This window comes from Meriones unguiculatus, chromosome 14, assembly GCF_030254825.1.
Source record: "Meriones unguiculatus strain TT.TT164.6M chromosome 14, Bangor_MerUng_6.1, whole genome shotgun sequence".
In the NCBI taxonomy this organism is placed as follows: domain Eukaryota; kingdom Metazoa; phylum Chordata; class Mammalia; order Rodentia; family Muridae; genus Meriones; species Meriones unguiculatus.
The window spans coordinates 75,648,202-75,672,644 of NC_083361.1; the positions used below are offsets into that span (position 1 = coordinate 75,648,202).

General features: G+C 42.0%; 1 protein-coding gene across 2 annotated transcripts in view; it reads right to left on the reverse strand.

Moving 5' to 3' along the window:
• Positions 1-23,141, reverse strand: part of Ccdc81 (coiled-coil domain containing 81) — a 36,097-nt gene extending 12,956 nt beyond the window's left edge. Inside the window, exons 1-10 of one of the 2 annotated variants that reach the window (XM_060367501.1) lie at positions 23,016-23,141; positions 17,870-17,931; positions 16,339-16,495; positions 12,589-12,845; positions 9,858-9,937; positions 7,377-7,498; positions 6,491-6,614; positions 3,021-3,111; positions 2,454-2,600; positions 945-1,049 (exon numbers count right to left, since the gene is read on the reverse strand). In XM_060367501.1, the coding sequence (XP_060223484.1) occupies positions 945-1,049; positions 2,454-2,600; positions 3,021-3,111; positions 6,491-6,614; positions 7,377-7,498; positions 9,858-9,937; positions 12,589-12,845; positions 16,339-16,495; positions 17,870-17,878 (1,092 nt within the window). In that variant the 5' untranslated portion in view covers positions 17,879-17,931; positions 23,016-23,141. Of the gene's footprint in view, positions 1-944; positions 1,050-2,453; positions 2,601-3,020; positions 3,112-6,490; positions 6,615-7,376; positions 7,499-9,857; positions 9,938-12,588; positions 12,846-16,338; positions 16,496-17,869; positions 17,932-22,451; positions 22,899-23,015 lie in introns of those variants that run through there. The other variant, XM_021644070.2, reaches the window with a different exon arrangement.
• Positions 23,142-24,443: the final 1,302 nt, after the last annotated feature.

Below are 24,443 nucleotides of genomic sequence, written 5' to 3' on the forward strand. Positions count from 1 at the left end.
AGGATGGCCAGGTCAGAGGAGCTCAGTGTGTGTCCAATGATGATTGAAGTACAATTCTCTTATTTCTGTGTGGAGACTATCAGGTTGTATTAATAATGGTACAAAAAAAAAAAAAAAAAGATTCAGACAGAGACAAGGTGGACTTGATGGTTGGAGACATGAAGTGAAGGGAGTAGCCTGCCTCCATTGGGAGTACATCTCCTCAGGTGTCGGCGCTCTCAGATCACCTGGCGATCTCACCCATCCAAATGCACAGGGAGGGATCTAGGGTGAGTCTCTAAACCTTTTCATTCCTAGCAAGCTCCCGCGAGATGTCAGTGCTGCTGCTTTCTCTTCAGATCCTCGGCTTGGGTGTCAGGCTCCCGCCCCTCTCACCTGCCCCCGGGGCCTGATAGGCAAAGACTAGAATTAACGCGCTGTAGCCATTAATAGAAATGATACTGTGACTGTGAATGTGGTGAAGACAGACCTACACGGGCCACTTTCCAACTTAGTTACTTTATATGGCACAACCTTACAGGTGAGGCAGTACTAGCAATAGCGTTTTTGATGTAATTAAAACAGGTACAATTTTAATAAAATGCAAAGAGATGACTGTTGCCTTAATACTACCCCAGCGCATCTGGCAGAACTCCAGTGCAGGCACTAACTGCTGAGCACCTCGTGGCCCAGCTTCTGAATAGGACCACGGCAACCACCCAGAAACAGAGAGGTCCCCCAAGAGGAATTACAAATACTTATGAAAAGTCACTCCATTTCACACAGAGAAACATGTATTTAAATAAACAATTTGAAAAACTAGCAATTGAAAAAATCCAAATTGTACAATAAAAAGGTATTGCTTACATGGTAAGTTTGATAGGAAACAATTTGGCAGAAAACGCACACTTTTTTTTTTGTTAGTGTTGCTTATATGCAATCAATAAAAATTTTAAGAGACTCACATAAAATTCGGGTTTCTCATTCTTGTGATTCCTGATAGCTTCAGCGACTCCAAGATTGTAAGCTGCATTTTTCTGGTTCTGCTCTCTAGTGGCCATACTTTTCATCTATTGCGAAACAGGTGGGGGTTTTTATTTTTTAATTTAATCACAAAATATGATCTTTAAAATCCTTCATTTTGCGGGGCAGTGGTGCTGCCCACCTCTTATCTGTGACTTTGAAGCCAGCCTGGTCTACAGAGTAAGATCCAGGACAGCCAGGGCTACACAGTAAAAGTCTGCCTTAAAATAAAACAAACAAACAAACAAACAGACACGCTTCATTCTATATTAATTGATTCTTAATTAACATTTATGTGTTCCATTCTTTCAATCCTATGTCAACATATTTTAACCAACACAGAAACCTGTTTGTACACAATGATACTTCCTGATGTCTTTAAAGACTAGTAGACATAGGTAAGTCAGGTTTTTTTTATTCTCCACTCTTAGAATCTAGACACCATCACTATAACAATAGTAAAAACGAATAGAAGATTTTTACCACAAATGCAGAACACAGTAGCAACATCATTATTGGAGACCACAGAAATCTGCAAAAGGGTGAAGGTGACATTCTGTGACTCCCCCTCCCAACCCCTGCTTTTTCTGAGATAGGCCATGACTATAAAAGGTATAAGGGTTCGACAGATTTATATTTTATCAGAAATCCACAAAAGTAATATAAATCCATCATTTTCACCTTTTTGAGACAAGGTGTTACTATGCAGCGCTGTCTAGCCTGAAACTCACTATGTAGAGTGACTTCAACTCACAGCCCTCTGTCTGTGTGTCTCCTGAGATTAAAAGCATACACCATCATACCTAGCTCATTTTCACCTTTAAAACTCAGCCCTGTGGGATGAGGAGGAAGACCCAGAATGTATTCCGACACTCAAATACAGGGACATTCACCAGTGAAAACGTGGATAGCACCCATCCTCGCCGGAGTATCAATTGTCATGATAAAACACTATGGCCAAAAGCAGTTTGGGAGGAAATGAATTTAGTTCAACTATCAAGTTCTACTCCATCTCTGAGGGAAGCCAGGACAGAAGCCAGGACCTGAAGGCAGGAAGGAATTGAAGCAGAAGCCGTGCAGGAACACTGTTTGCTGGCTTGTCCTCCATGGCTTGCTCAGTCTGCCTTGTATAACTCAGGACCACCAGCCCAGGGGAGGCACTGCCATCCGTGAGCTGTACCATCCCACATCAGTCATAATCATGCAATATAGACTTGCTTCAGGCAAGTATTCTGGGGGCATTTTCTCAATGGAAAGTCACTCTTAGTAAATGACTCTGGTTTGTATCTAGTCGATGTAAAACCAACCAACATACCACCTAAGTTTTAGCCCAGCAGCATACAAATGACTAAATGTGTTATTGTGCAAGCATGTGCGGAATCTATCTAGTCGAGTCTAAAGATGTCCTGCTGAGCCATGTCAAACCCTCTCCAGCCAAAGTGTTAGGCTACCTGGCTTTTGATGAAAGCCTCCTGGTCTTTCAAAATTTGGTACTGTTGCATGAGTCGATCATCCTCCATCTCCCTCCTCCTCTTCTCGTCTCCATAGAAAAATGGGAAATTTCGTTGGGCTCGTTGCAAACACACGTAGCACATTTCCTACAGTTCCAAATTTCAGGACTAATTAATTTGTATATTTTACTTTTTTTTTTTCTTCATTTACTTTATTCCCTTCACAAGCTCTCCAAAGCCTGGGTTTGTCAAGAAACACGTTTCATAAGAGAATATGTTGGTGAAATATAATATCTAGCACACAATTAGCAAAAGAAGATTTACAGAATATATCTCACAAATAATAAAACAGATTTAATGAACTCCCAGAATTGCTGAAAATTAGAAGGAATTTCCTATCCCTTTTCTCTTAAGTAAGAGAGCCTGACTAGCAGGCAAATCCCAGTACAGACACTTGAGTATGCCTATAGATTATATTTAAAAAGAAGTGGTTCCCAGAATTCTCTTGGAGAGACAGAGGTCAGAGGAGGAGCCTGGCCGGGCTTTATTCAGTTGAAGGCACTGTACCTGTCCTGCCTTATTATGATCCTGGCAAGATGGGGCAGGAGATGTTCTGAGTTTCTCCTTGTCATTTCTCTGACAAACTGGAGATAACAAGCTTCAAAGACAATGGAACAAAAATTAATGTTTAATACAATCTGGCCTTTAACAATGATCTTTTCATTATGTGAACTTGAGTGTGTGTGTGTGTGTGTGTGTGTGAGCGCGCATGTGCACATATGTGCCTACAGAGCAAAGTGTTGGATCCCCTAGATCCAACAGGCGGTTGTGAGTCACTTGACATGAATGCTGGGAACCAAACTTAGGAAGGACCTCTGCAAGAGCAGAAAGTTCTCTTAGCCAAGGACTTAAGTCCAGCCCCAGTGATAATTTTAGAAACAAGTGTAAACATAAGATATGTTGGCTCCTGAGGCAAAGGCAGATCGACAGAGGTAGATCTCTGTGAGTTCGAGGCCAGCCTGATCTACACAGCCAGAACAGGACAACCAGAGACACATAATAGTGAGACCTTGTCTTAAATTAAAAAAAAAAAAAAAAAAAAAAAAAAAATTACAGAAAAAAAAGTGTTTCAGTGGTTCCTTTTCAGAATATAGCTGCATGCACTCAAGTTATTCCACATTTGGCTAAGGCTGAGGATCTGGCTTGCTTCCATGCATGTGGACCTATCTGCATTGCCCACGTGGCATGCCTGGGTTGGCTACCCAGAGGCTATTTAAGCTGTGGGCTGGCTTTCCCCAGGGTCAGATGATTGTTCAAGGTTCCTGAATAAACTGCATTAAAAAAAAAAAGAAAAAGAATATGTACTTTAAAAAAAAAAAAGAGTATGTACTTTGTGTAAGAGTCAGGTTTGAATTCGGTTTGTAGTTTACGAGGTAGTTGACGTGGACAAGCTATGGCATCTTGGAAATCCTCAGTTACAACCTCTGTGAAATGAGTTTAAATTCATTCGTTTCACAAAAATATAAACCCCTCTAGGTGCAGGAAATGCAGCGCAAACAAAACCGGCTCACACACAAGTCCCTGTCCTCGGGGATAGCCAGCCAGTAATAGTATAACTAAGTATATTCCATTATGACAATAAAGGCTGTGCGCTGAAGAAATGGAGTAGTAAACCGCAAATCAAATTCCCAAGAATATTCCCACCAGGAAGAAAAAAACATTGGCATAAATGCCGGAAGGAAGGGAGATAAACAATGCGGCTTCACAAGAGCAACTACTTTTCAGAAGAGAAAATGGGAGCAAAGTCCTGAAGGTGGGAAAGTTCTTGGATCTGCGTTTCTGGAGGGAGACGAGTAAGAAATGAGAAGCGTGGGAGAAGTCAGAGGCCGGGCAGGACTGTTGCTGCCAGGAGAAGGACTTTTCCTCTCACTGGAGAGGGGATAGAAGGTTTAGGTAATAGATGCTGTCCTCTGTCTGACCCAGGACTGTTTCGGCCACAGCATTAAGGAAAAATGAAATGAGGACCGTGGTTAAATATCAACTCACCCGCATCTAGGATAATCTAGGAGACAAACCTCTGGGCAGGTTTGTGAGCGAGTTTCTGGAACGGGTTAATCCAGGTGGTTAGCCTGGTGCTGGAGATACCATTCTATGACGAGGATAAGCAAAGGTAACAAAACAAGCTCAGCGCAGGCATTCGTCTCTCTCTGCTTCCTGACTGTGGGAGAATGAGACCAGCTGCTTCAAACTCCCATGCCGTGGCGTGCCCACCCGTGAACTGTGACCCAAAACAAGACCTTCCTTTCCTAAGCTGCCTTCATCAGACACTTATTTACAGTGACAGGAAAAGTAACACAGAAACAATGCCGAAAGATGGTAGAACAGAGATGGTTCTGATAATTCAGAAGAAAGGCAGTGGTGTGGACCAAGGTGGTAGTGGCAGAGGTCATGAGAAGGGGCTGCATCATGGATGTGTCGTCTAGATGTGTTGGGGGTGCAGCTGGCCCAATTTTCTCATAGCGAATGGAACGTTTGCTTTCTCTCTAGGCCCAGAGTGTTTCCTACCACAATGCCAATCCCCCATCATAGTCCCATTCTCTTACTTCAGAGGGGCTCCAGCTCATGTCAAAAACCAAGAGCTGAGGTCACACAGGATGTGTAATGGTGTCCAGCATCACTGAGGAAAATGGCTTTAAATATTATAAATATTTGCCAGTGTTTTTAGCCTGAATGTTGTGCTAACAATGTTAACAGAGAAAAATGCATGGGAAAATACTTCTACACAAAGTAAACTCTCAAAGCAAAATTGCCAAGCATTTTAAGCACATAAGAACCAAGAGAAGCTCTGTCAGCATCCCAACTAGTGAGGTAATTAAGAACCAAGGAAATTGAGGCAATGGTGCAGGAGACAAATCTACCACTAAAGAAGAACTAGAAAAGCAAGGAAAGTAAAGGAGAGACCAAAGACTCCTTCCAGTATCGGGGAAGGAGAGCACGGGCTCAGCCTGAGGACCTGAGTTCAAGCCCTGAATCCCTCAGGGTGGAAGAAGAGGACTGACTCCTAAAAGTGATATCCTAATTAAAACAAACAGAGACAAGGAAAATCCGCCCTACATAGTAGCAAAATATATGATAAGTAAAAACACAAACCATTTATACTTACATTTAAAATAAGACTGAGAATGTTACTTTAAAAGCAGCACAAAGGCAAGAGAAAGAAAAAAATTTAATAGAGAAACAGAAACAGAGCCAGGAGCTCTAATGTGCATTTCACAGGAGCCAAACTATGAAACAAAGGAAATGGTAAAGAACAATATTCTAGAAAACAATGACTAATAATTTTTTTTTTAGAAAATCATAACTTTTGTGAAGAGTGAGGACTGCAAACACTAAGAAAGGAAACTCTCAAAAGCTACAAGAAGGAACAGCTCAGATGTCTCTTTGGGACATCTAACAGAAGTAGAGAAAGTTCATTAAAATGCTGAGGAAAAATTAACTATGAGCAAAGAGTCAGCAACATGATACTAATCCACTTAAGCAGCAGAAAGAATAACCCTACCTAAAAGACAAGAGACCTTGCCCAAAGAATCAGTACAGAAGACAAAGGAAGACAGCAAAGAGTAGATAGGTCAGAAACGCTGGGTAAGAAAGAAATGTGGAGGGCCAGGCCTGTGCGGCAAACTCACATTCCATTTGATGTCAGTATAAAACTGTCATATGATACCTGAGCACTCAGAAGTCAGCAATGCCTGTAGAGTTGAGAAGTCGTTTCTAAAAGCCATCAGGCACGCTGACTTTTCCCCGTGTTATTTCTGCCTCAGCTGAGTAACATGTATTCCTCTTACCCATCACATGTGTCTGATTTCCCTTTAGATTATGAGCCCTGGTCACCTCTATAATCCCCATCACCTCCTAGAGAGAATGTTCTCAGGAACAATTAAAAAAAAGAAATGGAAGAATGACTAAGATTCCCTGTGTCATAGAAGGCTTCAAAATTATATTTAGTAAGATGTAACCTAAAAAAGCCAAAGGATTACTTTTCAGAGGCTGGGATCTTCCCACTGTTCCCACTGCGCTCAATCTTGTCCAGCAGGCTGACGCTTGTCACTTTGGCAGGAGAGATAGATTGCCTGTCCCGATGTTTCCTGGGCGACAAGACATCTAGAATATAGAACAGATGCAAGCGACAGTCTCTTCATTCCTCAAACCTCTAAATAGGCAATTAGACACACGGGTAAACTAGGACAGTTTTTACCAAGGAAAAGTTTCATGTAGGGTGGGCTCTTTTCCTCATGTGTCTCTTGTCCTACTGAGACAGAGGATGTCCAGGGTCCACCTCATCCACTTATGCTATTTATCAGGACCTGATCGAGCAACACGGATCTAGCCACCAAACAGTAGTGCAAAAGGTTGCAAATCATGGAGTTAAAGCAAGGTAAGGGGTTACAGGAATAAAAGATGGTTAGAAAGAAAGAAAAACAAAATAACACAGTGGTTATTGATGAATCTAAAAGTTGTGGTTTGAATGTGAAATGTCCCCCCTTGGCCCCCAGTGAGTGACACTGTTTAAGGAGGTTAGGGTGGATCCTTTAAGAAGGTAGAACCTTGCTGGAAAAAAAAAATCACTGAAGGTGAACCTTGAGGTTTTCCTTGTGGGATGTGCTTCCTGACCATTCTCTGCTTCAGGACTCCAGATACAATGTGACCAGCTGGCCTCCAGCCCTGTCATGCTTAGCCCCTGAAATCCAAATCAGAATAAACCTTTCCTTCCTTTAATTGCTTTTCAGATCTTTTTTTCATGGCAACCAGGAAGGTAACTAATACATTAACTGTATTTACTTTGAGCATGTAAATTACTAGGCAACACCATCTAGTTTATAAGAGTCAAAGATAACAGACGGTACCCAGAAACCATTGGCCTACCTCTGGTTCCTTCCTCTTTGTCTGACAGGTCTTTTGGCTTGATCTTCCTTGGTCTGTTCTCTCCACTTTCTTCAACAATGACCTCCATGGGTGGTTTGTTCTCCGTCTCTTTGTGCTCAATCCTAAGAATGAATCAAGATGTTTGTCCTCTGCACTGGTCCTGAACAGGTGAACGCATGAACTCTCAATTCTGGGAAGCAACCTACCGCCTCTCTGATTTCACCACAAGCCTACTTCCTTCCAGGGAGTGCAATATTTTCCTTGGTAAATATGTAGCATTATCTCTTTCTCTCTCTCTCTCTCTCTCTCTCTCTCTCTCTATCTATCTATCTATCTCTTTGAGGCCAAATCTGGGAACTGGCCAGGACCACATACCCTTGTACCATGGGCCCCCCAAAAGAGCTTGATATACAGATATTGCTTGAACACTTCAATAGATTTTCCCCCTCTTTGGCTTTAGTTGTTTTTTGTTTTTGTTTTTGTTTTGTTTTGTTTTGTTTTTCTTTTCTTCTCTGTTCTTTCTACATCTGTTGGCTTAAGGTCACAAAATCATAGCCTGAAAGCCAGATTGAGCCCTGCAGTAACCATTTCTCTCCTTCCACCTTCTCTCTGTCTACCCATCTTCTTTTACTTATTTATAAATAAATAAAAGGAAGGACCTGCAAAGAGATGCTTTGGGAGGTAGTGTCCAGTTGGTGTGTGCAGTTAAAAGGTTTTCTCTGGTCTCAGGTGTGAGTTCAGGGCACTCCCACTGAAGTGAGATTATGTGCCTTTAAGTAAACTCAAGGGCCAGAATTCACAAAAATAAACTATCATTTGAGTATTTGATTCTTCATACCCATTTCAATATTCTCACACATATAGAATTCACTAACCACTCCCCTAGAATGTGCCAATCAAAAAATTATCCAAAAAGGTTCCCATTAGTGTAGCTCAATAGCTGAAGGCACTTGCCTTCAAGCCTGATGGGCCTGAGCAAGCCACAGAACACCCATGGCAGACGTAAAGAAGCAACTTCTGTAAGTTCTCCTCGGGCCACCACACATGACACAGTGGCATGCCCAACTCCACACACTAATTAACCAATGCAAAACCATCAAAGAGGACAGGTAAATGCGTCTTCCCGAACAATGAAATCACAAATGTTTTGAACCCATTGGTTGATTTTTAAGGAGCAAAGTAGCCATTTCCTTCTAGCCTTGCCATTCACTAGCTCTGTGGGCATTTCATCTACAAGATGCAGAGGTCGGACTAGCTCATCTCCGAGCTCACTCTGCTTTTTATGACATGTGTCATCCAGCTCTTCTAGGAGGGCGTTGTTCCAAACCTAAGCACAATAGGATATCAGAGACGCAAACTATTTAAGAAAAACATTAGTCTAGGAAGTTGGCTCATAGTGGCCAAGTTTCCTTCTCCTGATCTGAATGGCCATTAATGGCATGGCAATCAAGATTAGGAACATAGGGGCTGGAAAAGTGGTTCCATGGTTAAGATCTCACATTGCCCTCAATTCCCAGCACCCACATCAAGAAGCTCCCAACCATTCGTAACTCCAGCTTTGGGAGGATCCGATACCCCTAGCCTCCAAGGACACCAGCACATATGTACACACAATTAAAAAATAATAAAGATAATTTTTTTAAAAGATTAAGAATGTCAGAGCATGCCAGGCAGTGGTGGCACATGGCAGGTCTCTGTGAGTTCCAGGCCAGCCTGATCTACAGAGTGAGTTCCAGGCCAGCCTGGTCTACAGAGTGAGTTAGAGGACAGCCAAGGCTACACAAAGAGACCCTATTTCAGAAAAATAAAAAGTCAGAGCACACAGTGACAGCTATGAGTAATAGCCACAGGAAACAAAACTCAAGCCTCCTGGGTTCTTCTTTCAGTGTTCGTAGTAGCATACTATTTTATTCCCAGAGAAAAATGCAAGATATATATTATAATTGTTTAATATATAACAATTATAATGAAGATTGACTATAGTACTATTGATAAAGTACCTAAAGGTTGAGCAGTCGTCTAAAGAGCAGATACTACTACTATTATTACAGCTACCACTGCCAGCAGCAGCCCCCAAGAACACCCATCTTCCTCTTGAGGATGTAGCATCAACATCCTCAGTCATAACAGTCGGTGCTTAGACAGGAGGTATGCCTGCTAGGGTGGGAAGAAGTGAAAGAAAACAGAGGCAACCTAGCAGGTGAGAGTTTTACAGATACTGCAGGAACTAAGATGAGTGGCACGTGTGGCCATAATCATTTGGGTTCATTTTTCTAAAATTTAACAACAGAAAATCGATATGCGATAAACTCTCGGAGCTTGGTAGATAGAGATGGTAGATAGGGGGAAGGAAGTGGGTGAGAGAAACAGAGATGAAGGCAGAGAAAAGAAGAGAAGGAGGAAAAATAGTTTAGAGAAAAAATACTGTCTAATAAGCAAGGAGAGCCGGTGCCTGATTAACCCACAGAGCAAAACACTCACCTTGGAAAGGCTAGGGCACTGTTGGGGCGCTTCCGATAGCTCTGTCTGCTAGACATCACAGAGTCCATGGTGCCAGGCCTCTGGAGGACACAGACAGAGATTACACCGAGCCATGAACCCAGAACAGACCAAGACACTGCAGGCTGCCTCTACAACAATGCTACCATCATGCTGTTTGCATTAAGGTCCGGTAAGGAGTGACCTCCTTCATCAAAATTCACCTGGGAAGCTGAAAAGCAGTTCCACAAACACTGCTTTTTCTCAAGTCCTCTACTCCTTTTGAAAATTTCCCTAAGAGTTGAAGCGCCTTCTAGATATCTTTGGAAAGTGAGCAAACATCCAGAAACTGTGCTCAGGAGATGAGCACAGCTCGGATTCCATTCTTGACCCACAGGACTCAAAAATTACGCTGTTCAGAGGTCCCTGAAGTCAAGTGAGCTTTTGTCCCCTTGCACACTGCTAGCTCCTATGTGTACCCAGGCACTAGGCTTGTGGGGGTAACAACCGGAGCTGCCTTGCAGGATCTTAGTGGAGTACTCTATGGAAATGTGTACAAGAGCACACAGCCAAGAGCACACAGCCTTAAAATAAGGAGCCTCCTTACACACCGCCCCATTTCAAACTCCATAGCAGAGGTCCATGAAGGGAGACATGGACAGTTAGACCACTTTCGTAATCTTTCGATTGTAAAATAAATAAATCAAGCTTCAGCTATATGGGATGTTGTGATGATTCAATTCATTCCTGTCATCTTCATTAGTACCCAGAGGTGTACAAAAGGCACATTAACCACTGGATAAACGCTACTGATTATTTCTTTGACTCTTTAAGCTCTGCTAAATCTAACAGCATGAACACCATGCCAGCTACTTAATGGTTAACCATGATGGTGACAGTTAATGAAATATGTTTTGACACTCTACCAAAAACTAAAAATTACACTGGGAGGAGAATGGCTCAACAATTAAAAGCACTGGCTATTCTTGCAGAGGACCCTGGTTTGATCCTCAGTCCCTACACAAGTGCTCACAACTGTCTGGAACTCCATTGTCGGGGGATCGGGTGTCCTCTTCTGGCTCCCATGGACATTAAACATGCCAGCAAAACACATAAAAAATAAAGTGAAAAGGAAAAGCTTAGAAATAGGTTTGCATTGGTTTGAATTAGTTTCGTTGTAAAATTTTCTTAAGATGAAATAGTAAAAGCTGCAAAACCTGAGTGCTGATAAACTCTAGGCTTGAATTTTCCTCTGCTAGCTTTATCAGAACCCACTTGAACTTCACAATATGATCTCTGAACCTCCATATTCTGCCTGGAAGATCAGGGTGATCATCTGATAGTGTTGCTTTTGTGGTAATTTGAGACTCAGATGAAATAATGCATCCAGGAGAACTTTGTTGGTAATAGGGTGCTATAAAAATGTCCAAAACTAAGAGTTTCTACTGCTTTTTCCATTCCTTGGTTAGAACTGACTCAAAATTTGAAGTTCTTCACCTTATTTGTCAAGGAACTGTCCATCTATACGCACACATTTCCACATGCTTGAGAAAACTGTCACTTAAAATATGTCAACACAAGCTTTTTTCTTTTATCTTTTTGTTTGTTTGTATGATATTTTGGGAGGCATTGAGATTTGAGACAGGGTCTCTCCCCGCATAAGTCCTGGCTGTCCTGGAACTCACTATGTAGCCTCAAACTCACAGACACCTGCCTGCCTCCTCTGAGTGCTGGGATTAAAGGCATGTGACACCATGTCTATCCTAAATAGACTTTCTTTTTTTAATTTTTAATTTATTTTCTTATTAATTACAGTTTATTCACTTTGCATCCCAACTGTAGCTCCTTCCTTCATCCCCTCCCAACCCCACCCCCTCTTCCTCTTCTCAACCCATGCCCCTCCCCCAGTCCACTGATAGGGGAGGTCCTCCTCTCCTTCCCTCTGATCCTAGTCTATCAAGTCTCATCAGGAGTGACTGCATTGTCTTCCTCTGTGGCCTGGTAAGGCTGCACCCCCTCAGGGGGAGATGATCAAAGAGCAGGCCATTCAGTTCATGTCAGAGACACTCCCTGTTCCCCTTACTAGGGAAACCTCTTAGACACTGAGCTGCCATGGGCTACATCTGTGCAGGGGTTCTAGGTTATCTCCATGCATGGTCCTTGGTTGGAATATCAGTTTCAGAAAAGATCCCTGTGCCCAGATTTTTTTTCTTTCCTTATGGAGCTCCTGTCCCCTCCAAGTCTTTCTATCTCCCCCTTCTTTCATAAGATTCCCTGCACTCTGCCCAAATAGAGTTTCTTAATGACAGCACACCCACATTTGATTCAGAACTCCAGACTGAAAAGAGTGATTATGGTGATGGCTAATTTTAATTGCCATCTTAATCTGATGTAGAATTCCTGGGAAGGCAGTCTCCATGAGGGCCTGTCTAGTTCAATGTCCTATTGGCATGCCTGTGGGGGACCATCTTCATTTCCTCTATTAATGTGGAAAAAACGAAGACTGAAAGTGGGCAGCCCCATTCCCTAGCTTTGATCCCTCGACTGCCCCAGAGCACAGACTGTGGGTGTGATCCACTTAGCTGCATTAAGTTCTTGCCACCTTGACGTCCGCGCTCTGAGGGTGTGTGGCCTGGAAGTGTGAGCTAACAAACCCATTTCATGGGTCTGTCATGCTGTCCTATCACAGCAATAGGAACGGAACAAGCAAAGATTAGAAAAAGAAACAATTTACATTTGCAAGAGCTTTGGTCAAGGTGCCGCTCCCATCCATCGCACACAGGAAGTCCTTGTAAAATCTCATCTTCACTTTGCTGTCTCTGATCGAAAGGACCCCAATTCCTTTGAATGTGAACTCCACGTTTTGCTTGACAGAAATGGATCGTGACAAAAAGAGTAGTGTCTCCTTGACGCATCCTTCTATGGTGTCCCTGTTAAACGGCCCCTCCAGTGATATCATGACAAAATTGAGCGGGACAACTGGAATATCACCTGGAGAAGAAAAAGGCAGAGGGAAGGGAAGGAGTTTATGCTAGAGACAGATAATGAAGATTCTAACAAAAGCATATTACACACACTTTTAAATAATTACCTGACTCTTGATATTAAAAAACAGAATCGTCCATATTTCTCCTTACACTTGTAATGCTAACACAGACAATGAAGATAACTGCTCATTAAAGATGCTAATCAGCACAAGTTCACCAAAAAGTATAATGTATTTGCTGATAATGAAAATAATTGCCTATCTAAATAATCTAAACAAGAATTTAGTCTTCTCTAGGGTGCAGAACAGTGACAGACCCCTATTCTATTCAGAGTTTTCTGAGGTTTTCAGAATACTCTGCAGCAGTGTTTATGAAAGTCTTCCTGCTGCCATATCATCTCTAGATAATTACAAATATTTGTAAATATTCAATGTTTGAAAAGTTAGCCACCTTCCCTAGAAGTTATTTTTCATGAAACTAAGTCTTACACAGAGGTATCAGACTAGACAAATGCAGAAAGCTTTTCCTTCCCAAAGAGCTCTTAAATGACAAGGCAAATGAATGAGGTTGTATCTACCTTGAAGGAAGCAAGGATCTATTTGACTGAAACTGGTGTAGAATCTGTGCAAGGTCCACAGATCAGAGAAAAAAGTAAGCAGCAGAGAGGATAGAGATGACCATAACAAATAGCAGTAACAAGGTCCGCTAGCAGAGGGACAAGACCCAGAGAGGCATGCTCCAAGCATTTGCTTAACACAAATTACTCTTTCAAATGCCCGTTACTGCTGTATGATAAGAGTTAGTAGTTCAACGGGATGTGGCCTTCACTACATCAGCCCAGTCTCCTGCACAATGAACACTGACTATTCACCACCTCCGTCTGCTTCTTTTTAATGTGTGATTCATAAAACCAAAGACTGGATTGCCTGCTTTCCCATAGCCCATTGCATCTCTGCAGTCAGTCTTCCAGTCCACTCATGTCAAGAAAGATGTTTTCTCCCATGGTGGATGAGCCAGTGGATACTTGGAAATCTCTCCTCTCATGACTTTCACGGACCTGTTGATCATGTCCTCTTTTCTCTCATATCCATGACATGCTTCTCCAACTTCCTCCTTGGTCTATTTTCTGGTTTCCCTCTTCTTTTATTCCTAACTATACTGAGGGGCTTGAGCGGCCATTTTGATTTTTATATGTTGTTGATTTGGGAGATTTTGTTGTTCCACAGGACTCTATCCTCATCTGCTTCTTTATATCTTTACCTAGGTAAACCTATTCAAACCTAGATCTGTGTTCTCCACATCTCTTCTAAGCTCTTGGGTCACCTCTGTCTAAACATCTCTAGGACAAGGCCAGATTCAACATGTCTCAACATGAGCTTGCTACATTATCCATAACCACAATCATTCACTCTTCTCCCAGCAGGAAATCTGAGTAACTCTAAATAACCTCCCCCACTTTTACCTAGTCCCATCAGCTCTCACCTGAAATAGCTCCCATTCAGTCATCTCCTGTCAGCGGTTCCCAGAGGATGAATCCTAATTTCATTATCACACGTGTGATCTTTACCTACTATTTTTGTAGTAATTATGTCCCTCCAATTTGCCACAGTCATCACTCCTGGTCACAATGAAGTGCCCAGGATGTTCCCAACAGGGCTCATTCTTTCTCGTAGTCTTGTGTTCATACAATATCTGAGACATGGCTTTTCCACTGGCAAAACCTCCCCAGATGGAGACAGGCATGCTCTACCATGCATCATATTTGATCCAGTTCTGACCAGAGCTGCTTGTGGGGCACCAAAGCCTGAGGGTTTCAAAGCCAGAACCATGTCTTGCTGATTACTAAAAAAACACTCTAAGGTGTTTGGTTATCTAGTTAGTTACTAGTGAATAATTTTAACTCTGAATCTAAGATGTAGACAGCATTGTTCTTTTGAACTACTTCATTCTGAAATTTCTACATCCTGTAAAAAAAAAAAAATGAGTTATACATCTAAACTACTTTTTAAGATGATGAGGCAAGATCCAAGGTGAAAAATAAACTCTTAATTCTAAAGCAAATGTATTTTTTAAAGAAGGCCATTTTATCTTGATTTCCTTTCATACTGTTAGATGAAACAAAAGGTGAATGGCTGAAACTGTCAAACCCACCATATTGAATATAGGCAAAGTAAATTCTAAGCACAGTTTGTTGGTATTTGTTTTTTGGTTTGTTTTTGTTTGCTTGTTTGGTAGTTTTGGTAGTTTTGAGACAAGGTCTCACTCTGTAGGCCCAGCCAGGCTGGAACCCACTGTAACTTCAGGTGGCCTCAGATTTGTGGCAATCCTCCTGCCTCAGGCTTACAAGTGCAGGGATATGGGACGAGCCACTGTACCTGGATACCTGGCTGGCTTTCTCCTTTTCATAGAGAGCTAGGCTGAAAATAAATTTTCTAGAGAGTTAACTTAAAGAAAAGTTATAAGCTTTTTACCTCTTCCGCCAAGGGTAGACCATTTCTCTTTAAGCACATCTGACTTGTGATGCAAATGAAGACTAAGAAACACTAAAAGAACACAGGCCTTGGGCACTGAGCCCTCAGCAGTGGATAACCAGCCATGGCGGGGATGGTAAAGTCCGCACGCTGAGGCTGCATGTAAGTGAGTAAATACAACATGGGTACATTTGTCTTGTTTTTGCCACTTTAGTGTTAGAGCCTATAGCGTTGGCCCTTGATAAACATTTCTGAAAGAAAGGAAAGAAAAGAAAAGGAGGGACAGAAAAAGAAAGAGAAAAGGAAGGAAGAAAGGACAGTTTTAGGGTGTTAAAAAAACCTTTAAGTTAATATATATTAAGTGAAGCATTATTAAATTTTAATTTTAATTTTTAATAATTTAGATTATATACACCATAGAAAGACATTTTATCACAGATAACTGAACAAGGGTTTTGTTGTTGTTGTTGTTGCCCAGACACCATAAATTAGATGTCTCTTCTTTATGGCCACTTACAAATTCTTAGAACCTGAAACTTGAGTATAAGCCTGTAGAACTTTGTTGCATGGCTTTTAAATGAACTCAGGTATCACCATGCCTGTATCTTAAGTTACTAGTGTCTAAAGTAGACTCCAGGAGCTGGCAGGATGGCTCATAGAGTAAGGGCATGTGCCACCAAGCCTGAGGACATGAATTCAATCCCTAGAACCTATATAGTGGATTAAGAGCAATGATTGCTATACGTTGTCTTCTGACTTCCACACACAGCCTGTGGCACAAACACACACACACACACACATACACACACACATGTTAAAATAAATATTTAACATTTTCAAAGTAAATATAATGAGCTTCAGGAAAACATTAATTTTCCTTCCCTTATTCCATGTTCTGCTGAAAGTACCCTGTGAAACACCAGCCTCTCAAACCAGAAAGTAATGCAGCACTGAGCAAGTTTTACCCCATTTGTCTCCACAGGCCAGTAAGTTTCTGGGAAAATCCCAACTGTTAAAATGATTTACCAGGAGAAAATACTTTGTTTTGTTTCAGTCCATGGGTCTGCACTAACTTCTCCGCCATGATGAACACCGGCCTCTGCACCAGAATGAACTTCTTGTTTCCCATCTCAAGCTGCTGCCTCGTGAAAGTGAAAGTCCCAAGTCCTGAAATCTGAACCCCCTGAGAGAAAAAAAAGAAGACAAGAAGAACACACATGGCTCCATTAATAATCATCCAATTGCCAAAAGGAAACTGACAATTTAAACTTAAGCTTAAAGATTCAGTAACCTCTGTGAGTGCGCTGTTTCTATGAAAATATTTATGGGCACCATAGCTTCTACAAATCTATACCAAGTGTTAGTCCTTGCCCTAAGCTGTATGACATAAAGCCAATCATTTTCAATGTACTGAAATACTGGTTTTCTTACTCTCTCAGATTTTATGTCGCCATTTAAAGTCAGAGAATTCACTAGTGGCAGTGGAGGGATTAATACGAGCAAATACAATTGTGTATTGTGACAATGTCATAATGAAGGCCAGTGTCTTGTGTTTTAACTAATTAAATAGGTTAAGTAGATAAAATGAAATGAAAACAGACAAACCAGCATCCAAGACATGCCTACAATGTCATCTCAGCTGCTGAGTAAAAGCAATACCTCTTAACCTCAAACTTGGTTGACATGTGATACCCTAAAAACATTGTACACCAATGGTTACAAACTCAAATCTACAAGAACAGCTTTAAAGGGGGGGGGGGGGCAGGAAGTGAAGGGAGCTAGCTAGAGTGTATGGTGGCCAAGACATGTATACATACTTCATGTAAAGGGGAGAACCCACCATGGGCTGCAGCCATGGTCACATGCAAAAACCGAAGACTAATTTCATTAAGCCTGCTGGTTTTTCAAGAAAATGGAGAGACAGAGACTTTACAAATACTCTGCCAATTTTAAATTATGATAAATAATTCAAATTTCCAAACCAGAGAAAATAAGTTTGAAGAGTTTATTCAGCCCCACTGTCGTAGTCAGGACATGTGAGCAGGGTATAAAACTTCCACAGCTTCCTAAGTGCCTCCAAGCTCCTCCTGAAATCCCTACCCAAATCTAAGACTCAACCTGAAGAAAGAGTCTAACCATAGGAAGTTTCTTATTTTACACTGGCTGAATTTAATTTCTGGATTTATATATTCCAATTACAATTTATTCCCAGCAAAACAGCAGAACAGGAAGGGTTATACCCTTCCACATCTATTCCAGGAACTGTCAGCTATAAACAGACCTCATCTAGTTTCTTTACACAAACCCAGACTGAGCAACCTGTGCTCTCCGTATCACTAAAGATGCATTGCCTAAGGTTAATATCCAGATTGCTACAAATCCTACATGTGTCAGAGAATAAAAATTAAAAAGCAGTGACTTCTAATACAATAAATATGAAGACAAAACAGAACGGCTCTAAACCCTGTGTCACGACTCCCAACAACAGCAGGCAAGTCTACCTAAGAAATAGCTCTCTCTTGGACTGCTGTGTTAAATCGAAGCATAAAAAGCCTACCTTGTGCATAGTTAGCTGCCGTTCCACAAAATCTGAAACATTCCCCCAGATAGTCGACACTTCTGAAATTCAAAGGAAAATGAAAACAAGTTATGGGAACAACCATGGGACATTATTTTCATTCTAGTAAGCAAAAGTTTAATAAATGGTAACTTTTTTGTTTTGTTTTGTTTTTGTTTTTCAAGCCAGGGTTTCTCTGTGTAGCCTTGGCTGCCCTGGACTCACTTTGTAGACAAGGCTGGCCTCAAACTCACAGAGACCCTCCTGCGTCTGCCTCCCTGAGTGCTGGGATTACAGGCATGTGCCACCATGCCCCACTCCTTAAATGCTAACTTCTAATTCATATAGAACTAACAAAAAAATAAAATGATTCCCCCAAATTAACTTTTCTGTTAACTAAAGTTTAAGTTTCAAAATTAAGGCTTTAATAAGAACAATAATAGGACTGGGAAATGTGGCTCACCCAGTGTGTTTGAGGCCTAGGTTCAACCTCCAGTACCACAACAAAGGAGACAGAGAGGCGGGGGGGGGCCCTCAGTAATGGGGGTGGCTTACCATGATTGAGGCCCTGCTCCCTAGCCACCAAACTCACCTTTTTTCTGCCGCATGGTTAGTAAAAAGTACTTTATAGCCCTGATATATCAGAATTGAAAGCTGTAGTCTTCCTGCTTTAGTTAGCAATTTAAAGTATTAAGAGAAAACTACTAAGTTTGCATTGTTGGAGAAGAATTGGCCTTTTTGTTCCTAGCTTCATCCGTGCCCCCAAGTGGCAGCCCAGTAGGAATTATTAAGTTTTCTCAGTCTTTTGTCTTAATAACTAAAACAGCCTACTTGAACTGTAAAAAGTCCCTGATTAGAAATTACCACCAATGACATCTGATTAGACTTAGACTGAGCTCTACACAGAATTTTCCATGTTGTTAAGTGCTACCCACATCCAGACTACATATTCATTTTGCACATTAACACTATAGCATTGTTAACTGTTATTTGGGGGTTTTTTTGGCGGGAGGGGGGGGTGAGGGGTAGGCTAGGGGAAGGAGAACCAAACTGAGTACCAGAAAATATAGGAGCCAGGTATGGTAGCACACACCTGTAATCCCAGCACTCAGGGAAGCAGAGGCAGGCGGATCTCTGTGAGTTTGAGGCCAGCCTGATCTACACAAAGTGAGTCCAGGACAGCCAAGGCTACACAGAGAAACCCTGTCTTGAAGAAAAAAAAAACGATAGATAGATAGATAGATAGATAGATAGATAGATAGATAGATAGATAGATAGAATAAACATAGGAAGCCTTCAAATCAAGGTAGAATTATATCTGTCAATCAATCCCAGCTATATATACCGATCTAAAACTCTCAGTGAAAACATAAATGTCACTAACTCACTAACAAAAACCTCACTCTCCAGACTTACATGGAGAAATTTTATGATGTCGAAACTGATAGAATTTATGACTAGACATAACATGCCGCTCATATTTCAGGCAAATTATCGATATCTGAGGAAGTGGCTTAACCAGGGCCAGAAGAAACTGAATGCTTTGTTACCAAATCCTGATGGAAAGTCTTTGATTTAACTGGGAATTTGAGCATGGTCTTTGTTCACAGAGATGGTGTATCCAAGTCTGTTGTAATGTTGCAGTCAGTAAAGTAGGGCAGGCAGAGTTACATAAAAGTAAAGTTAATTATTCAAACTGAAGTTTGCCATTTCTCACTGGAGAAAGAGGCTTTAGGCCTCCTCAACTCAATTAGAATAGATTTGTAAATGTTGCCAATTAGGATTTCTAAACAACTTGTTCTGACTGACCAACCTTTAGAAAGATTAACACTAACTCTCAGGATGAAAGTGATTTCAACCCCATCTAAAAATTGATTTAAATGTGGTCTATGACATCAGGCAGAAAAGGGAAAGTCTAGTCACATTTGACAAAATCCAGCAATCCTACAAAAAAAGACTCAGAAAACTAGTGTGTTCGCTGGCTTTGCATTAGTACAATAAAACCTCTGAGCGCACTAACTTATAAACAGGAGAGGCTTACTTAGCTCAGAGTTTTGGAGGTGTTCCAGGTTCAAGATCAAGCAGCCACAGTGATTTGGCCTTTGTGTGATGGTGGGAATGTTTGTGCGTGAGTGAGATTGTATGGCCAGATATAAAGTTAGAGATGGGGAGAAGAAAGGGAAAGACTGTTGTTCTGAAGTCTGAGGACACCTCTTCAATGATCTTTTTAGAGGGGCATCTTTGTTTTTTGTTTTTTTGGTTTTTTTTTTTCAAATGGGCTTGCCTCCTCACACCCCAGAGTCTTAGATGAGTCGCTCTCTAGTCACCTTGCACGTGGTCCCAGCATAAAGGGCAGGGTTTTCTTTAACACTTATAGCAAACTTTTGCTACACCGCTGGATGTTCTTCACCTCTTTTCTGCTCTATTTTGTTTCCTTTAAGTTCTCACCCTAAATCAAGCTAAAAATCAGTAGTGAGAAGTGACCATGGCATAGCCTGACTGTTACCCCATCTTGAAACTCCCTCCACTGAGTAAATCACTGTGTTCTTCTTGAATTCACCCTCACTCAATTCTCCAGCACATGAGCAGAACATAACCACTCCACATATACCCCCACCCCAGACTTCAACACAAATGGCCTCTCACTCAATTCCTGATACAGTCTGGTTTCTCTTCTTGAATCTCGAGAGCAAGTCTCTTATTTTCCACATTCCTATCCACACTTTGGTCTTCTAACTCTCACTGGAATAGACCATTAATCTCTGAAAACATCCCTAGGGGCTTCTCTCACACACAACTCTGAACTTTTCTCAAGACTCCTATAAGCCAGTTGCAAAAGTCTATGCATCCGATGATCAGGTTTATTGCAAGAATGACTCCACTTCTCGGTATATTCTATACTCAACAAAAGAACATAAGACGGGAGGGTTATTTTGACTCAGGGTGCAGGTCATCGTGACAGAGCAGGCACAGTGAGTAGAATGTTTCAGCCTGTGGCAGCAGGGGCCTCTGGTGTGAATTGGGAAGCAGAGAGTCCAGCCCATGCTATAACCCTCAAAAGAATGTCCCAACAACTGATCTTTGCCAAACAGTGCCACCAGCTGTATCTAAGTATTCAAACATATAAGCTTATGGGCGTTATTTCACAATTAAATCATAATTAACAAGGTTAATAAAAAATGTTCTCTATATAGTTGCAATAAATAAGGAGAATTTAAAAATTAAACACAATACAACTTATATTAGAATTCTAAAAAATTTAAATACTTGGGTATAGATCTTTAAAAAGTGTATAAAATCTGTGAGAAAATATTTAACAAACTGATGAAAAAACTCGAAGAGCTGTGTGGTAGAACATTTTGTGGATAAGAAAGCTCAGCATTGTCAAGATGTTAGGTTTCTACGGAGTCAGGGTAGTCTCAGCTTTCCAGAGAGCTGTGTTTCACGTGTCGACAGCATCATTGTCAAGCTCACATGGAGAAGCAAGACACAAAATAGCCAACAAAATGTTAAAAGCAGAGGCAGGCAGAGCTCTGTAAGCAAGAGGCCACCCTGGTGTGCTCTTCCAGGCCAGCAAGACTCCAAGCAGGGGCCCTAACACAGGCTATAGGCAGGGTGGCTACAAAGTCAAAGCAAGCTCATCATTCTTAAAAACTGTGCCACTCTAACGGGGGATGGTGAGACTTTTGGGATGCTGTTCGAGTCTGTGAGGAATCTCTCTACCTTCCTCTTAACCTTTAAAGTTTGTATCGTGAAGCGAGAGAAATAGCTCAGCAGTTAAGCTGTTCCAGAAGAGGACTGAGGGTCAGCTCCCAGCACCCAAGTCTGTATTCTTACAACTGCCTGTAACTCTAGCATCTGACAGGACACCATCTTGTGGCTTCCTCTGAATTCCACACACAGAAGTGCACACACACACACACACACACACACACACACAATCTGTTTTTTAAGTTATTTCATCATCTACCTCCTCCTTGGCAGCATTTAGTTGAATCGATATTTATTTGTGTTTTGATTAATGTGTACCTTCCCCACTGATTGTAAATGGTGGGGCTTTTGGTCACCACCAGTTCTCTAGAGCCCAGCACACAGTAGGACTTAAAAACGCTCGAAGGAATATGTATGGAGGGAAGGTAGAAAATATTCTTAAAGTCATAAAACTGTTTTCTACTTCTTTCAGAAACTTGACAGGAACAACTGGGAATGATGCTTGAGAAATGAAAGAAGCAGTAATTGTTCCTATTACCCCAAAAGCATTCACTAAAAGCTAAAAAAAAAAAAAAAAAAAACCTCTCTAAATTATAATGGCTAATCATAAATGTAATTATAGCATCGCTTTTCGTTAACACACCTGCAAGACTCCAGGGGCAATACTAATGGCTGAGCCCTTCGTGAGCCCTGAAAAGGTGTCATTTGGGACTACAGGGGAATTTTTTTTTTTTTTTTTAATAAAAACCCTGAGACAAAATACAAAAACAACACCTGAGCTGGCCCAAGCCTGGCCGTAGGGAAACAAGCTCCGAGTCTCGCTGGACGCGCAGTGAGGTCCAGCCCCCAGTCCCCGCGGTAAGCCACTTACCCTCTTGGGTCAGCGAAGGGAGTGTGGGCAGCACCTGCCTGCACAGGTCCTGAAAAGCCGGGGCAACCCTGTCCAGCATCTCCGGTCCCGGTCGACTCCGTGGTGGGTTCTCTATGGCTAGTCTCTTCTTTGTTAGATGGAATTTGCACTAAAGTGCCTTTCCCACCCTCCAGCCCTCTTTGCCCGGAATTTGGGGTGTGCTTTAAAAGTCTTGAAATGTTTCGATATGATTCTTTCTTAAATACACGTTCTTTGCCGCCGTCCCTCCCTGGTGGTCTGGCTCGCGGATAACCTGTTTCCCCCGACGCGAAGCCAGAGCGCTGTCCCTCGCTAAGCCAGAAGTGCAAATCCACGCCCACCCAAACAGCGAGGGCCTCGGGCACATGGAGGGCTGGAGGGTCGCTGAACCAAGAAGGCTTCGGGAAAGGCAGGGCTGAAAGCGTGGCTGTGACGCAACAAAGACTTGCTCGGTTGCTAGGGCCTCGAGGCCAGGCAACGTAATCTCCCAGACAGCCGCTTTAGGAAGTGAATTAAAAAAAAAAAAAAAAATTGTTCGTTCCTTACCCAGGGCGCGAGGAGACTTGGCCTTGAAGGTGGTCCGTTTTACAATCGTCCTCCCCTCAGGTGGGGGGGAGGGAGCGATGCATTTTGCCAACGGGCAATGTAGGTTAGACTATGGATCTGAGGATTTGAGTTTTAGCTGAAATTTATTTCCTGGCTTTGCTTTGTTTTGCTTCCGGACTCCCCTCTTAGGAAATGGGGGTGGGGGGTGGGGGCTGGAGAATGAAGGCCCGAGCGTATGGTTTTAATTCCCTCTCTCTTTTTTTCCCCCCCTTCCCTATAGAGAAGGGAACGAGACAAACCTTAAACAGAGGACTTTAGTGGTCTCCCTCCTGCTTATCATGCACGGGTCAACCCCATCCAGGTCAAGAAACAAGGCTTGTCAGTACCACGGACGTGTTCCCCTGCAATCATTATCCCACCTTCTAATGCATAGAGTCGTGCATTAGCTGTGACTGTGTTTGAACTGTGGGAGACATGGAATGCATATTCTTTAGCCTGGCTCTATCACATTTGTGTGTGTGTGTGATAGTCATTTATGGTTTCTGTAGAAGCTATTTGTCATTTTGACTTGCATGTTTCTGTGTGAATAAAGGACAAGTTTTTGTTTGTTTATTTGTTGTTTTTTGTTTGTTTTTATTACCCATTCCCCTGTTGAGCATTTGAGTTTCCATTTGTGGACATTAGGAATAATGCTACTGCAAGCATCCTCTTACAAGATTTTTTTTTTCTTTTGCTAATATGTACACATCTTTGATGTGTATATAACTCAGAGTAGGTCTTGGGGAGGGCGTGTGATTGCTTTAGATAAAGCCAAGCACATTTCCACAGTAGTGGTTGCTATAGAGAGGTAAGGGGAGCTATTGGCATGCGAGGTGGACAAAGGCCAGGAATGACAGACCTAAAAGGAAAAGGAGGTGTTCCACAGTCGCCATTTTTAAACTTCTCATCTGATGTCCACGTAAAAGCCACAAAGGCTGCTTTGCAGCTGAGAGTAAAAACGCTGCAGTCCGTACACCTGAACCAGCATGCTTCTGTATGTGTTGCATTCATAATGACTACTATGCAGATGTAAGTTCAAAATGGCGTAATTGTGCCTCCCAGTAGCCATACCTGGACATACCACACATTGAAATATAGTGTCTGTGATGGCTAGTTTTAATTGTCAACTTGAAACCATGTGGACTCACTTGGCTAGAGTCTCAGTGAGGGATTTACTAGATTAGATTTGCCCACTGACCTGCCTGTGAGGATTGTCTTGATCACATTAATCGATATGGGATTAACAGCCCAATATGGGTGACACCATGCCATCAGCAGGGGGTCCTAGACTGTTATTTGGGGCTGAGCACCAGGTAAACATCTGTGCGCTCATTTCTCTCTGCCCTAACCGTGATGCTGGAAGTGCCTGCTCTTCTGACTTTCCAGATA